We start from the raw sequence: 17,853 nt of genomic DNA on the forward strand, positions 1-17,853 counted from the left end.
CCTGGGGCAGAAGGACTGATGACCAAGTAGTGTGGACTCAAAAGCATGATTGAGGGGAGATATGATTGCTCTCTATAAATATATCAGAGGGATAAATATAGGAGAGGGAGAGGAATTATTTAGGCTCAGCATCAACGTGGACACAAGAACAAATGGGTATAAACTGGCCACCAGGAAGTTTAGACTTGAAATTAGACGAAGTTTCTAACCATCAGAGGAGTAAAGTTTTGGAATAGCCTTCCAAGGGAAGCAGTGGGGGCAAAAGATCTATCTGGCTTTAAGATTCTACTTGATAAGTTTATGGAGGAGATGGTATGATGGGATAATGTGATTTTGGTAATTAATTGATCTTTAAATATTCAGGGTAAATAGGCCTAATCCCCTGAGATGGGATATTAGATGGATGGGATCTGAGTTACTATAGAAAATTCTTTCCTGGGTATCTGGCTGGTGAATCTTGCCCATATGCTCAGGGTTTAGCTGATCGCCATATTTGGGGTCGGGAAGGAATTTTCCTCCAGGGCAGATTGGAAGAGGCCCTGGAGGTTTTTCGCCTTCCTCTGTAGCATGGGGCACAGGACACTTGAGGGAGGATTCTCTGCTCCTTGAAGTCTTTAAACCACGATTTGAGGACTTCAATAGCTCAGACATAGGTGAGGTTTTTCGTGGGAGTGGGTGGGTGAGATTCTGTGGCCTGCGTTGTGCAGGAGGTTGGACTAGATGATCAGAATGGTCCCTTCTGACCTTAGTATCTATGATCTATGAATCTACCCCAAAAAAGTACAAAGTGGCAACAAGGGCTAATTTCATACATGTAGCGAGGTTGCAATGTCATGAGATATTATATCCCAATGGAAATGGCTCACTGATGTTGCCATGTGCAATATTTTCTAAAACCCTGTCATCGCTAAACCCTTGTCATGGCAATTAAATAAATTTGTATCACTGCTGTGAGGTCTTCCCTTAAACATTCAGCTCTTCTCCTTTGCGATAATGTTGAGCACCCCTAACTTGGATCCCTGGCAATGTAATTATGTTCTGAAATGGTAGCAAGCAATCTCCAAATTACCCCATTTCCACATAGCAGAGCAACTGAATCATCCACCAAATTCCATTACCAAAAGGAGAGCCCAGATCTTTCCTAACTTTGTATATATTTGTATTTACCAGAAATTTATAAAATAGCAAAGGTTTCACTTACCTGATTGGATAACCTGTATCACCTTTTCCCAAACTCCGTCTAAGAAAGTTATGGAGCATAAATACAAGCCCACGTCTGCTTCAGTTGTCTTGATGAAATTTAGGGACTTGTCTCTTGAGAAAGCATTTACAAAGCAAACTCTGCCTTTATATTTGTCTTCAATATGCACACCGTACAATGGGTGGGAGATAGCAATAGTTTCTTTGCCAGCTGCAATACTCTTAACCCAGGACACCTGGGTTATACCAGCTGTCTTTGGATAGATGCATTCCAGATTCATATTACTGGTGAGTTTTACAGTTGCATCCACAAATCTTCCTTCCCCCATGGCTGAAACACATACACAGCATTAGCACTAATTGTAGTTTCAAAGTTTAATACAACTAGCGAGATAACATCCTAAGACCAAGCAAAATACTTGAGATTTTGAAAAGCCTGGCAGCACAAGAACAGACCCAGCAAAATCCTTATGGGTGTTATTACTTAAAACCGTTAACTTTTAAGGCATTCAGAAAAACTATACAAGCCACACATAAATACTGATGAATTCTGATTATATCTGTCATTCAAGAAAAAAAGAACAAAAGAACATATATTAACAACGAAAAAGAAAGCAATCTTACTTTCATATAACTGGAGAACAACAATAAGGCAGGCAAGATAGTCCATCTCTAGATTAGATTACTATGTGATACAGCTTTATTCAGATTCCCTTCACAATATGCTATTTCCTGATCGACTGTTATCACTGAAGTCTTTACTTTTGAAATGAGACACTAGAAAGAAACAATGTGCTTTTACTTTCACATAAACAATAGCCCCATCTATAGGCAATCAGATTTACCGTATAGTTCAGCTATTCACATCAGATGCACTAAAAGTCTGTCAAAATTCACTGAAACAAAAGCTTCCCAATCCCAAGAGAACTTTAAAAATATGGATGATGATGATGATGTTTGGGTGATCTACAGCAGTGGCTCCCAACCTTTCCAGATTACTTTATCCCTTTCAGGAGTCTGATTTTCTTGCGTAAAAACCCCCAAAGTTTCACCTCACTTAAAAATTACTTGCTTATAAAACCAGACATAAACACACAAAAGTTCCACAGCACACTATTACTGAAATATTGCTTACTTTCTCATTTTTACCATGTTATAAAATAAATCAATTGAAATATAAATATTGTACTTACATTTCAGTAGCCTGTTGGTAAAACTAGGGAAATAGCTAGATAAGTTGATGTACCCCTTAGAAGACCTCTGTGTATTCCCAGGGGTTCGTGTGCCCATGGTTGAGAGCCACTGATATAGGGATCCTTAGTTTTCATCTGTGCAGGCTAATAAAATTCCTCTTGTATCCAAAGAAAAGAAATTTCCATGGTTTCATTATACAGTAGTTTAAACTGGAAAGCAATGGCACAGACTACCTTTGAGTATAAGTGGTCCTGTGACTGTCACAGAACTGATCTATACATAGATCTTGAATACCAGTGGTTTCACTTAAGGATTGGGACTTGATTTTAATACTATGAGCTATAGGCTAGCAAATGGCCTCCTCACATTCAGATACCATAGTGAGGGGTGTGATATAAGAACATATCTAGAATTGGGAATCTGAGTTGGGACTTGTTCTACTGGCATCACACATTTCTCCTTCTTAGGCCAAAGTCTAACTTAGATCCAGCTTACCACAAAATCTCGACCATAACAGCAAACAGGAGTGGCAAATGGGAGTTTTAGAGCGCATACCTGTGGATGCTGTGCTTGGAGGTAGATTAACTTGGTGACTAGTTATTTGCTTGTTGTTAGTGAAGGGCTGGAGTGAAGAGTGAAAGTCATTTGCCAGGTGAACTCATGACCAAGTGAACAGGAATAGCAAACAGGAGCTTTTGTTCTAGGTATAGCTCTACACTTAATGCTGTGATGTCCAGCAATAAAACCGTAGTTGTGGTAAACAATATATGTGCAATGGTTTGTTTCCTACTGGAAGCCACAAGGGATTTCCTCTGTATGAAGTACAAGCTGGTAACTGTGCTGGAAGAAAAGATTTGTGGTCTGGAAGACCAGTTCAGATACCACGGAGCATCAGAGAGGTTGAGGGATTCTTGGATGACCAGATTCAGGAAGCTTCACCACTCCAGATTCAAAAAACAAAGGAACTGTCTGCTAAGGAACCAGAGAGTATGGACACCTGAGAGGAGGTTTGGTAGTTCATAACCACCCAAGGCAAGAGGGCCAGGTGGCTTGCTACGTGGCTGGAGGCAGATGAAGGATGGGCAGGCTGTGACCAACAGAGAGAAGAGCCCCTGTAGGAATTCCACACAGCTAGAAGTACCCAACTTTTATCACATTCTCAGTGTGGAAACTGTAGAAGATATCTCTGAAGATCCAGCTGGTCAAACAGAATGGAGAGCTGCATAGGACATACTGTGGGTGGCTGTACAGCCCAATCTGCAGGGTAAGCGAGGTTGCCCATGAAGAGATCTCCAATGATCCAAGGAAGACAGCCTGTCCTTGTTGGGGTTTTGGTACTTAGAAGAATGGACAGAACATTTTGCAAGGCACAGGTGGACAAACAGGATGATGTGCTGTCTTCCCAGGTAAGAGATTTGACTGTAAGACTAGATAGGCTTCTGAAGTTGGTGGACAAAAATCCATTAACAATGGTGTATATTGGCACTATAGACAACATCAGGGAATTCGGAAGGGCGCTGAAAGAGAAGAACGTCCAAACGAGCTTCTTGGAAATCCTTATCTTGAGGGTGAAGGAAGACAGAAAATTGAAGATTTTGGAAATGAAATGCTGGCTTGGTAAGTGGTGTCAGATACAGGGTTTTAGTTTTGTGGAACATTGGTCCACCTTCTTTGGGGCAAGGAGGCTGTACAATTTGGATGGCCTCCGTCTCAATAAAAGGGGAACAAATCTTCTAGGGGACAGGCTGGCTAGACTAGTCTGGAGCGCATTAAAGAAGAACAAAAGAGGAGGGTGAAAAGGGAGAATAAATGAGAACTTATGTAAAAGAAAATCAAGATGTTGAGAACAAAATTAATCAAGAAACCAGGGAACATAAAGAGAATAAATTCTTTATTAGCCTATATACTATGCTAGTAGTCTGGGTAATAAATGAGAGGAATTGGAATTGCTCATTTATTAGTATAAATTTGACCCAGTTGGTATAACAAACATGGTGGGAAGATTTGCATGATTGAAATGTTAAGATCAATGGTTATACCCTATTTAGGAAGGACTGAGTGGGCAAAACAGAATGGGGAGTGGAACTCATTCATAACTCAAGCTATCTTGGTGGAAAATGAGTGGCACTCAGGTATGGATGCCCCTATTATGCTGTAGTTGCCAACTTGAGTGCAAGACTCAGTGCCTGGCTATTGGGAGGTATAACCACTGATAGTGAGAGGTGCTGGATTATATTTATTTATGTAATGTACTAAATGCTTTACATTCAAAGATGGAGACAAGGTCTCTGCTCCAAGAGTTTATATTCGAAATAGACAACTAGATCAGACAAAAAGAAAAAGGAGTACTTGTGGCACCTTAGAGACTAACAAATTTATTAGAGCATAAGCTTTCGTGAGCTACAGCTCACGATCAGATAGTATAACTGAAGAAGCCTACACCGAAAAAGGAAAATAAGGAGCCTGATTCACCAGTGCATTACTCACATTTTACATCAGTGTAGCTCCACTGATTTCAGTGGAGTTACACTAATGTAAGACTGGAGCAATGGTCAACTAGGCCCATATAATCTATTAAAGAAATTGCAACCTTAGAAAAGTTCCACCAAAACACTCTACACGTACTTGCTGGAGCAAGGAAAATCTGCAAAACACCTATAATGTCTAGTCACAGGTGAACTCTCTAGGCTGGAAGATTATTATTTATATAATACCACACTTGAGCATGGCATTTTACAGATCTGCAGGAATTGGCACCAGATAGAGAAAGATAAATATAAAGTTGTGCTAATACATTTTTATTTTTATTATTCCTAGTGAAGCATCCTACAAATCTGTCAGTCTTAATTGGGACTGAAATGAATTACCAAAGAAGCCTCACAAATGACAAATTCCTTTCAGTGAAAGTAAATTTTCACTCGTCTGTTTATATATAAATTACTGTTATGTTGAACTGAATTCCATGCTCATTTCTCTCCATCTGTCATTAAGAGAGAAATGGAAGTTACTAAGATCATTATCCAACCCTACACAATGCCTAATTATTTTGGACGTGATATGTTGTAACAAATACATGTCAGCAGATGTCAGGCACAATTACTATATAACTCACACAAGGAGAGCAGGGACTACAATGCTGGACATATAGTTTCAAAAACACAGTCCTCTGACATTTCTGCTAAAGGGGAACTTTTTAACCAACCCATTGCAGGATTTCCCTGTGAGTGCAGTGAAATACCAGTCTACTCTAGATATCTGGGAGCATGCTTTGTATACCACGAACTAGGAAGGCAAACCCTGTAGCTGCTGCAAGCACTAGCTCTTCGCAGGTGGTAGTCTTTGGGCAGGGAATTCCGATTGTGGTTTTGGGGACTGAGCATTTAAGGGCTCAGCTTCCCAGCGAGAGTCTGGGCATGGCACTGTAAAGCTGTTGTTATGCACAGCTAGTTGGAAACTGACATAATAAAAAGCAAATCTCTAGCAAGCTCCTGAAGCATGGAGTGATCACTGAACACCAAATCTATTAACACTCACACATTTCAATTAACTACACTACACTTCACTAGGGCTGCCAGAACATAAAAAGTGCAGATGCAAGGACCCTGGTGCAAGGACTTTTAATCAACCCAACCGTACAGAAGTCAGTCCTTTGGGGCAGTCCATCTGAGGGGTATAAAGATAACTGTACCTTGGGGCTCTCAGTTTAGTACCAGGGATACTCCCTTCCAGCCTCCCATCTCCTGGATGTAAACACATCAGTGACTCTTGCCCACTCAGTTCTCTTGTCTATGGCCTTTTTGGAGCCCATCTGTACTGATCACATGCAGGTGGTTCCCTGCTTATTGGTCACTGCCCTCTATCCTCCTGCTGCAATTACTACTGATGCTTTACTGGCAACATGCTGCTTCCTTGCTCATCTGTCAGTGTGCCTGCTACCCAGACTTCCTTCCCCAGCCAGCTATCTAGTGGCTGCCTCCAGCCTGCTGCTCCTGCACAAATGCAGCTTCTGGCTCTTTCCTGACCCTCGTCACCCTTGATCTCAGGATGTTGCACTTTTTTACTGAACTTACAGAGCTCTCTAGTGTCTGGATATTGAAAAGTGCAACACATTGCACCCCTCTGGCTAGATCCTTTCCCTCCTGCTCAGAGTGAGGGGAACGGATAAGGAGTCAGTCCATTTATTGCAACTCTGTCTGGCAGTACTAGTACCAACTCCCTTATCCTCTCTGTGGACTAGCCATTAGAAGGGCATGGCTCTCACTGAAAGAGCCTGATCTAGCTCTCTCTACTGCTACCTTCTGCAACTCTGTGGTATTTTACAGCAGGCTTATACCATGGGGCTTGTCCTTATTGGTGGAGACCTGGCCGTGCCTGAGATATGTCTTGCTTTTTTTATTTACAATCTTGAAAATGAATTGGTGCATGGGATTTTATAGTAGGGTCTCCGAGCATGTGTTTGAGCAGCAGCTAGATCTCTGATAAATACAGCAGAGCTACAGGGAGGCCTCCTCAATACTGCCTGGGACCCCTATTAGTAGGGGCACCACTATTAAGGAAAGGGAGGACCTCCCTCTTTTAATGCTTCCCCTACAGGTGCCCAGTAATCCTGGAGCCACCAGGGAGGAGAAAGCAGGGAAGACGAGGCAGCAGGCCACCTCAAGGCCTTGTTAGCAGAGGAATTAGCAGAACAGAATGAGGGGGTAGCGGCTTAAAGGAGGAAAATGGGCTAGCGTGATGGGGCTCAGATGGCATGAGGAGCAGAAGCATAAATGATGAGGTTTCTCCAGGATCCTCTGCAAACAATTCTCAAGACTCCAGGCTCCCGCTGTTATTACTATTACATCTGTCTCATGCCAGTATTGGTGCACAGAGCAGAAACCAGTTTCTACCATCCCTCTCTGCCATTTGCTCCTGCTTCTATCTGTTCCATAGTGTTGAGATTAATAGGCAGCAGGTTTAAGACAAACAAAGAAGTACTTCTTCATACAACATGCAATCAACCTGTGGACCTAGTTGCCAAGGGATGTTGTGAAGGTCAAAACTATAACAGGGTTCAAAAAAGAATTAGATACGCTCTGGAGGATAAGTCCATCAATGGTTATTAGCCAAGATGGCCAGAGATACAACCCCATGCTCTGAGTGTCCCTAGCCTCTGACTTCCAGAAGTTGGGAGTGGACGACAGGGGATGGATCACTAGACAATTGTCTGTTCTGTTCATTCCCTCTGAAGCATCTGGCATTGGCCATTGTTGGAAGATAGGGCACTGGGCTAGATGGACCATCCATTTGACCCCACATGGCCATTCTTATGTTCTTAGATTGACTTTTATGCTCTCTGTGCTGAGATTTCTTTTCAAGGTTTCTCTTGCACGACCTTGTTTCCTCACACCCGTTGATTCCACTTGACTGCTTCTGGGGGGGAGGGGGATCTGTGTGTTGGCACCCAGAATACATGCCCCCAAATGTCCACTCTTTCCTTCCAATTCTAGTGGAGATGAGCAACTGGTAGTGACTGTTCATGTCTTCGCTAGTTATAAAGTCTCTCCACCCAATGCCCAGAATCTATTGTAGGCATTTATTTTCAAAGGCATCTGGTTGTATAACATTTTAATAGATCTTCGGTTCTCACAGCCATACATTAACAGTGATTACATTTGAGTTGAAAAGTCTTAGTTTTGTTTTGATATGGTATATCTTTGATTTCCACATGTTGCTGAGTTTAGTGAATGCCGTAGATGCCTTTCCTATCCTTGATGACATCTCTTTCCTGAGGTTTCCAGTGGCTAACAGAGTACTGTGAGAAATTCCAACTTGAACTAAGGGAAAGATCTGAGCACTGCCAGAAGCAGAGTAGCGCGAGACACTGACTGGACCAGAAAAAAAAAAAGTCAGTGCTTAGAGATGATGTGAATCAAGCTGCAGCAGATGAAAATGGGTATCAACATAAATAGAGCAAGAATTGCATAAGCCAAGAGACGTAGCGTCTTACTGAAGAAAGAAAAGCACTGAAAGGAAAACTCCTGAATGGTAAGACCAATGAATTATTACAAAAAGCAATGGAGGAGTGCAAGAAAGCAGACAAAGCAGTGAAAAACAATGCAAGGAAAGAGAAACAGAGATATGGTGAAGACCTACAACTGAAGCTGCTGCTATGATAGGAAATCCCAGAGTCATTTACCAACTGATTAAAACCCTTTGTGGAAAATTCAAAACACAAAATAGGCCAATAAAAAATAAAGATGAAAAAATGGAGAACAGATGGGCAGAGCAAGGTCATCTCAACAGACCCAACCTTACCTCAGCCCCCGAGTTCAATGAAACATGCCAGCCTTATCAACTTGATATCAGCAGCATTGGTCCAATAGAGATCTCAGAGTACAAGCTGCAGTCAAAAAGCTAAAAAGCAACAAAGTGTGGGGAGATGATCAAATCACCTGAAACTACCGCCTTAATGAATTGTCCAAGTTGTTCAGTAAAGTCGGGGGGGGGGTCGCGGGGGAAGACTCTTTCTGACCAGTGGAAACATGGAATAATTGTCAGAATACCCAAAAAGTGTGATCTTACTGACTGTAACAACTGGAGAGAAGTCATACTACTCCTTGTTGTAGGGAAAGTCTTCTGTAGTGTGATACTACACAGGATAAAAGAAGCAGTAGATGCAAAGCTTACAGAAGAAGAAGAGGTTGGATTCAGGGCCCAAGAAAACCTGTGTAGATCAAATATTTTCACTAAGGACCATCACAGAAGAATGTATAGAATGGCAGGGCCCCCCCTTATCAATTTTGTTTATTTTCAAAATGCATTTGACAGCCCGTGTAGATATATATTGTGGAATGTTCTTCAGTCTTATGGAATTCCAGCTAGAGTCATGAACATCATGGTTCTGTACATAGATGCAGTGTGCTGTAAGAGTGAAGAGCAACAACAGATTTGTGGTTCAACGTGGACACTGGTGAGAAACAGGGCTACATTTTATGTCCGCTGTTGTTTGACATTGCCATAGACTGGATAATGAAGTATTAGCAACACAAACACTGGCATAGCCTAGGTAGATGGCAAATGCATAGAAGATCTACACTTTGTGATGATATTGCTCTTTTGAGTGACACCCCAAAACCTACCAAGACAAAGATCTTATGGAAAAAACAGTGTTACTATTGTAAGAAGAATACTTTTCTATTGTAGTATTTCATTAACAGTTCATCTATATTAATTCTGTCACTAACAGAGGAAGGTGAGGATGGAGCTCATTTGCTTTTTATCAAAGTGGAGATGGCAAAAAGTTTAAGTAATCCTTTACCTCGAGAGGGATTTTGCTCACTCACAAGCATTTTACTTTTGTAACATGAACTATGGAAAACTAAGATGAGCAAATTAATTTAACTAGTCTCATGAATCAATTGTAAGAGGTGGGATCACATCAACCATTAAGGAAGAATTCTACAGATATCTGGGGATAGGACTAATAGGTTTCAAGAAAAATTATTTACCTTCAGTTTATACACTCATGCCATGAAAAAGGAGCTCCTATCTTTTGCTCTAGGCACTTTATAGCAAATTTTGGAAATACAATTGAACAGATTGTTCCTGGAGCCTCCCTTCACCTAATATTTAATATACAATCACAGCCAGCTGATAAAACATATTTTCAATCTTTATGCTCTGCCATTTTCTTGCACCTCAGGAAAACAAAGATGTTTTACTCTAAAACTTACAGAATGTTGTCAATTTCTGTAGAATGAATAAATTGGTTACAAAGTCTATAGAAAGGATTTTCTAAGAAATTCTATTGGAGCTTTCTATTTACATGTTTTAAAAATTAATCTGTTTTGAAACATATTGCATAACACTCAGAAAATGTTGAGATGCTGAGATTCTCTAAAAAAAATATAGAAAGTGAAATAATGAGGACATGAGTCAGGATACTGTACCTTACCTAATTGTATGCTATTTTACCTCTCATTAGAAGGATATAGATCCTTTATATATAAATTGTATCTTTATCACAGAGGGAAACAGTTTCTTAGAAGACTGGACTTTATAAGCGTTACCTATTTGTTCTCTGGAAACAGAAGACATCAAATGTTAGAAAATGTAAAAAAGGATATAGTTTTTCTAAAGGAAAATAGCAGATATCTTATGGACTAAGTATGTGCACAAAGATCAAACTCAGTGATGAGAATTACACAAAAATCAAAGCAAGATATCCCCCACAGCCTGAAGATTAATATGGTCTCTGGCAGATAGTTCTAGGGTGACCAGATGTCCTGATTTTATAGGGACAGTCCTGATTTTTGGGTCTTTTTCTTATCTAGGCTCCTATTACCCCTCACCCTATCCCAATTTTTCCACACTTGCTGTCTGATCACCCTAGATAGTTCAGACTCCAAATTTTAGTCATAAAATAAAAATAGTTTTGGCAGAATCAAATAGGAATGTTTTTAATGAAGCAACAACTCTCTCTCTCTCTCTCTCTCTCTCTCTTTCACCTCCATGCTTCTAGTGCTCCACTCCCACCCTGCATGCACGCACACACACCTGTCTCCCATCAGAGCTTTTTGCAAAATAGGTGGTTAAGGCCACTACCAGTGAGAGCTGGCATGCAGCCTCCACCCCCCCCCCCCGGTCTCTAATATCTGTCTTCTCGTCCACCTTCCCATGCTGCCTCTGCAGAGAAACACATGGAGAAAATAAGCCATCAGTTGTCTGAAAGAGCTGCACTTATCAGTCGAGGGCCAAAGGGAAAAATATTCAACCTCTGCAGGTTATGGTGATGCAATTCTGATAATACCTGGAATCTTCATATTTCCTTGACACCTGTCAGTCTCATTTTTGCCTGGACAAGTGATCACACTTGCACTAGTCTTGTTATTTGCCGATCTCTCCAAGCAAAAGGATGATGATCAATGCTCATTCTTCTCCCTGCCTTTGATATCACTTATCTCAAGGTATTGTTGACACATTTTCAGATCTTTGCAGAGATAGACCATGTCTGCTTAATTGGCTTCATTCTTTTCTCCTTAAGATGACCCACAGAGTAGCTTTCGGTGATTGCTCATCTGCCACAAGAGCTGTCCAGTGAGCAAAACTGCAAGGTTCTATTCTGTCCCTCACCCTGTTCATAATATTAGAGTGTCATATTTTAAGGTCAGAAGGGATCATTACCACCATCTAAACTGTGTCTGCATTCCTGCATTGCACACGCCACAGGGGATGGATCACTTAATGATTACCTAATCCGTTATTCCCTCTGAAGCATTGGCCACAGTCAGAAGACAGGATACTGGGCTAGATGGACCACTGGTCTGACCCAGTATGGTGGTTCTTATATTCCTGTCTCAAGTTAAATAGCTTCAGAATGAACTGGAGAAACAAATTAGTTAAATCTGTACACACAACTCTCTAACCTCACCAGGACGTGTGACAAGGGTGTGGAAAAATATATAGAACCACTCTTTCAATACATGCTGGCAAAATGACACTATTTTTGGCCAGATTCTAATACCTTACTCCATGAAATAGTCCCACTGACCATAATGCAAACACTCACAAGAAAGGTACTACCCAAAATGAACATAGATATCAGACTCAAGCCCTATATGAACTACATTAATGCTATTAATTAAGCTTAAACATAAACATATATGGAGACAAATTATTCTCAGTAGAGGAACATTGCTTCTCGTGTTTATTCAGAGTCCAAGTTTGTAAACATTGAAGGGTTAATAATTTAAAAAAACCTGTTGTAGTGAGGCCTTATTGGAATCCTGAGAGATGGTTGCAAGCCTGCCCATGTCTAAAGGGCCCTCCCCCAGCCTTGCAGGAGAGACCACTGGAGCCGGGAACCAACTGAATATGGGGGACAACTAATGAATAACAGAGTCAGGAGTGAAGGTCACAGGTTCAAAATTAGGAATCCAGGAGGAGGACACTGAGCAGAGAACCCCGGACAGCACCCACTGCTCCTAAAAGCTGTCTAGGGAGTCAGCGGGGGCCACCAAGAGGAACTCTGCCCGGATGCGTGAGAGTAGGGAGGAGCGGAAATAGGCCCCACAGTTGCAGAGCACCCCCTTATCTAGCTTCCTCCTCCTGGTGTTGAAGATAGCCACTTTGACCAGGGCCAGGAGACAGGGTGAGAGAACATAAACGGGTGTGGAAAAGTGCAGCCAGAACCTCAACAGGAGGTTCTGGAGAACTCAGAATAGGGGCTGTAGCCTTGTGCACTCGAGATAAGCATGCCCCAGGTTCTCCCTCACACCGCAAAAGGGGCAGGCATTGGGGATGGGGATGAACCATGCCAGGTACACGCCCATGCTCATGGCTCCATGGAGGAGCCACCAACCAATATCCCCAGTAGGCCATGGGACCAGGGTGGAATAGAGGCTGGCCCACCGGGGTTCCTCATGCTCCACGGGTGGTAGATAGTCCCACCATTTGGTATCAGGGCAGGAAATGAGGGTGAGGAAGTGAAACATGTGGTGCACGAGCATATATAGCTGTTTCCTTGGTGTGGTTTGGAAGTGAACCGGCTGCAGGCATGCAGCCAGCTCGGATTGTGGAAGGAAGGGGGCTGGGAGGACTCACAGGACAGGGGCCCAATGAAAAGGTCCAGAGGACCTGGGGTAAGGGGTGGTCAGGGAGCATCCTCTCGCAGTACCCGCTCAAGGAAAACCCAAGAGATAGGTGAAAAGGCTGTCCCCACCTCCTGGAGTATGTGCAGGGGGTTCAGAAGGGTAGAGTGCCCCCATGCACTGACTGAGCACTCAGGGATCCACCCAGTCCCCCCGTCATAGTCCAGGTGGTCTCAGATTCTGGTGGCGTCTGCCAGGATCAACCTCCAGTGCACCGAGGGGGACTTGGCCACCTGCACACAAAGGGAGGCATTGTGTAGCGGGGCTCTGCAAGTAGGTCCATAGTCTCAGTGGCCATGATGGACTTGGTTGCAAAGAACAGCTTCCAGGTCTGGAGGAGGTCCTGGTAGAATACCGGCAGCTCGGAGACATTTCATGGAAGACCCCTTGAATGGAGGGGGAAAAAAAAAAAAAAGAGCTGCCAGTCATATCGAAGCCCTCGGAGGCAGCAGAGGAAGGCCTGTACCAACTTTCTCCACACCAGACTACCTGCACCATACAGGAGTCTCTGCAGGTCCTGGAGGCGGAAGACCTGGATCTGGCTGTGGAGGCAGACCAGGCCCTGTCCTCCCTCCTCCAGGAAAAGACTCAGGACCCTTGCAGAGACCCAGTGTAGTCCTGGCCAGAAGAACTCCAGAGCTACCCTCTGGAGCCAGGCCTGGATCCCCAGGGCCAGGCTCAGGGAGTTGAGCCGGTGCAAGAGCATGGACAGGACTAGTTGGTTCAGTATCAGTGTCCTCCCCCTCAGAGAGGGGCACTGAAAGAGCCCTGTCCATCTCCACAGCTGCTCACCCACCCTGGCCTCCAAATCCTGCCTGTTCTCCGGCAGAGAAGGATGTATGGTGGAAAGGTAAATGTTGAGATAGAGCAGTGGACCTGTGCTCCACGAATGGCTCGAAGAATGGGTGGAAGGGATCTCTTCTGCCACCCTTCCCCAACCATCAGGCCAGAGTTGACCCAGGCAGAGGAGGCCACTGAGTCGATCGCCTGGCAGGCCTCCACCTGCACCAGGTCGCCCGGGTCCTGGACCACGAGCAGCACATCATTGGCATATGCTGACAGGACCAGCTGAAGCTCTGACTCATGGAGCACCAACCCCATCAACCTCCAATGGAGGAGACAGAGGAAGGACTTGATTGCCAGAGTATACAGCTGGCCTGAGAGCAGACACCCCTTATGCACCCCCTGCCGAAAGCTGACCAACTTGGTCAGGGTCCAGTTGAGCCTGACCAAGCACTCTGTGGAACCGTATAGCTCCTGAAGAAAACCCACAAATTGGGGCCTGAAACCAAATGCCTGCAGAGTGCCCAGGAGATACCCGTGATCCACCCTGTCGAACGCCTTCTCCTGATCCAGGGACAGGAGGGCGAACAACAGACCATCTCTACACCCAAACTCCAGGAGATCCTGGACCAAATACAGGTTATCGAAGATGAAGTGGCCTGGGATGGTGTACTTCTTGGGATGGACCACGTCTGCCATGGGCTGTCCGTCCATGCCCAGAGATGTATTGGTGGGCATGAGATGGTGGGCTTCCAAGAACTGAGAGGCAGCTCCAGCTGGTCCTGGTCACCCATGCTGACTGTCAGGAGTTCATTCCAGAGCACCCTGCAAGCAGTGGAGTCAGTCAGATCCAGGGAGAAGAGGCTGGCGTAGAAGGTCCTGGCGCTTCCACATATCTCCCCTGGATCCATGAGTGGGGTGCCATCCTCTGCCAAAAGGCAGGTGATGTGACTTCTTGCCCCTCTCTTTTTGTTCAGGGCATAGAAGAAGCTGGAGCCGCAATCCATCTCCCAAAGGAGATGGTTGCAGGATCGAATGAATGCACCCTGGGCCCGATGATCCTCCAGGGCCTGGAGCTCCTCCCGCTTTTTGCGGCACAATTCTCAAAGGGATGGATCCCCAGGGCTGGTGGCCAGACACCTCTCCAGCTCCAAGACCTCCCACTCCAACTGCCCTATCACCACATCCCTGTGCTGGCTGATGCCCCAGGTGTAGTCTCAGCAGAAGAGCGAGGTGCACACCTTTCCCACATCCCACCACCTCCATGCCAAGGGAAAGGCATACCGCTGCCCTTACCAGAACTCCTTGGAGGATGCCACAAAGCCCACATACTCCAGCAAGCTATTATTAAAGTGCCAATAGGCCGGCCCCAGCCCCTCTGAGCTCAGAGAAGCCATCATGGTCACCAAGTGGTGATCCAAGAACAGGGTCATCCAAATGCTGGAGGAGTGGACTCCTGCCATATGGAAACATGATAAATAAACGCAGTCCAACCAGAGTGGCACAATCACCCTCCACCTGGACATAGGTGAAGGTGGTATCATCGTCCAGGTGGTGGTCACGCCACATGTCCACCAGGAAGTGATGGTCGACGATCTCCCTCAGGATGCCTGCTATGGCCTGGCTACTCCCAAGCCCTGAGTGATCCCAGTTCTGAAGGGTGGTATTAAAATCCCCGCCCAGGACCAGGAACTCGTGAGGATCCAAGGTAGGCAGACGTCTGCTGATAAAAATGCACCCGCTCCGGGCCTATGTTCAGGGCGCAGACGTTGAATAGATTCAATGTCAACCCCTCCACACAGGCCCGGACATGCAGCAGACGATCTGGCATGACCTCGGTGACCCCCAGCACCTCAGGCCGTAGGTTCAGGGAGAACAGGGTGGCCACCCCAGCCAAATTAGCTCTAAGGTGGCTAAAGTACACCCTGTTCCCCCACTTCAGCCGCCAGTTAGCCTCAGCAGCTGGAGCCGTGTGGGTCTCCTGGAGGATAATCACAGAGTACCCGCCCTCCTGGAGGAAGGAGAGCACCTGGCTCCTGTGGCAGGGGCAAAGGTGGGAGAGGGATCCCCGGCGTGCGGCACCTGTCGACCAGATTCAGGGTCTGAGGGGGCAGGGACGGGAAGGGGGCCCTCACTGACGCCAGGCCTGGGTTCTTCAACAAGCTTAGCGCCCTCAACCACAGCATCGGATTTAGTGGCATCAGCAGCAGGGCCCCCAACCTAGAGGGGAGGCAGCTGCCCGCCTTAGAAAGGGGCGCACGCAAGAGCTCTGGGCCCGGTTGCTCAGCGCTGGCTGTCACCACCACAGGCTCAGCAGCCACAAGCTCGGTGCCATCTGTGGCCGGGAATATGAACAAACCCAGGGGCATCCCAAGGGTCAAGAGCTGGGACAACAGCTTGGAGCAAGGGTGAAAGAGGAGGAGGGGGCAGCATGACGCTGCCCAGATTGAGGCCTGCTGGCAAAGGGTCATCCTCCTCCTGGGTGATCGGGGTCAGACCCGGGGCCTTGATCTTCTCAAAGATGGAAGTGAAGTCTCCCCCCACCGCCACAGAGACCTCCCTGCCAGTAACCGAGGCGGCAATTGCCTCGGCGCCAGCAAGGGGCACAGGTGACAAAAGGGTAGCGGGGGCTCCATCTGAGGCCCCCTTGGGGATATACTCCAAGAGAGGGGCAGTCCTGCCCCCCTCCACTGCTATGGCCGGCTCCACCTGCTAGACTCTATCGGGGGGCATGGCAGAAGGCTCGGCAGCAGTGGCCCCCCTCATGGTCTTGCGGGGTGCCTCCCCCCCTCTGCGTTGATGGGGAGGTTCTTAGCCCGAGCCCTCCTTTTGGTGCATTTCCCCTGCATGAGTACCCAGCCCTCCAAGGCGGAGGTGGAGGGCCGGCCGGCGGGGGTGGGGCCAGGGGGCAAGGGCAATGAACTTGTTGTCTGGGAGGCGACAATGAGGGGAAGGGAAACCTTGCCTTTGGGCAGGCCCTCTCCCATGCCCAGCAATGGCCCTGCCCCCCACCAGACTACACACACACACACACACAACGGGGGCAGGACCCACCTGCTCATCCTGGCACAACACTGGGGCTACCCACGGGAACTATGGCAGGAGGAGGAGGGTGGACTATGGGAGCCGGGCCACTAGGGTCGGCAGCGATGGCAGGGCCAGCACCCTCCCGGGTCTCAGGGGTCCCAGGCACCCCTCCGTGCCGGACCAGGGGGAAGTCCCTCTGGACATGCCCTGTTGCTCAGCAGAGGGAACACTGGGCTTCCCCAGAAGACTAGTGCACCTGGTAGTGGGCCCCCTGGTACAGCACCAAAAAGGACCCTGGAGCACCACCCCACTACGTGCTGGTGGCATCAGTTGAAGTTGGACCTGCCAGCAGAAGAAGAGGACATAACGGAGGGCAGAGTCCTTGCAGCCCAGTGAGAAGTTGACAACGTTGGGCAGGAAGAATGGGACAGAGGTAAAAACCACTCGCACTCAAGGATAACCAAAATAACCAGAGTTACATGTATAGTATTGTAAAGCTCTTACCCCAAGACCGTAACTCCAACATTAAATGCACTTAGAAGATTAACTAAAATAAAGGAGGAAATAGGGTCTTGCAGTGAACACACACATTGGATTCTATTCTCAGCTGACACACTTCCTGTGTGACCTTGGGCAAGTCACTTCATGTTCATGTGCCTGCAAAATACAGATAATACCTAATGCACAGAGATGTTTTGAAGTATGTTGCATAAATGTCTATTATTATAAACACCTGTAATGGAAGTTGCTACTTAATGATGAAGAATTGTGTTTTGTTTTCAGGCTTCTTACTATATAGGATACAACAAAAACAGAACTGGCCCTGGAATATTGTTATGAGATAGGTAAAACCCTGCTCAAACTAATTTGTGAACATGTACAAGTTTGTGAACATTACCAAGCTGATAGGGGTTGCAAGTGCTCTGGAGGATAGGATTAAAATTCAAAATGATCTGGACAAACAGGAGAAATGCTCTGAAGTAAATAGGATGAAATTCAATAAGGACAACAGCAAAGT

General features: G+C 45.8%; 1 protein-coding gene across 2 annotated transcripts in view; it reads right to left on the reverse strand.

Moving 5' to 3' along the window:
- Nucleotides 1-1,981, reverse strand: part of CD226 (CD226 molecule) — a 38,435-nt gene extending 36,454 nt beyond the window's left edge. For both annotated transcript variants that reach the window (XM_043508167.1, XM_043508168.1), the window contains exons 1-2: nucleotides 1,825-1,981; nucleotides 1,202-1,531 (exon numbers count right to left, since the gene is read on the reverse strand). In XM_043508167.1, coding sequence (XP_043364102.1) covers nucleotides 1,202-1,531; nucleotides 1,825-1,870 — 376 coding nt within the window. In that variant the 5' untranslated portion in view covers nucleotides 1,871-1,981. The remainder of the gene's footprint in view (nucleotides 1-1,201; nucleotides 1,532-1,824) is intronic.
- Nucleotides 1,982-17,853: the final 15,872 nt, after the last annotated feature.

The sequence above is a fragment of the Dermochelys coriacea genome, chromosome 2, assembly GCF_009764565.3.
Source record: "Dermochelys coriacea isolate rDerCor1 chromosome 2, rDerCor1.pri.v4, whole genome shotgun sequence".
Taxonomy (NCBI): Eukaryota; Metazoa; Chordata; order Testudines; family Dermochelyidae; genus Dermochelys; species Dermochelys coriacea.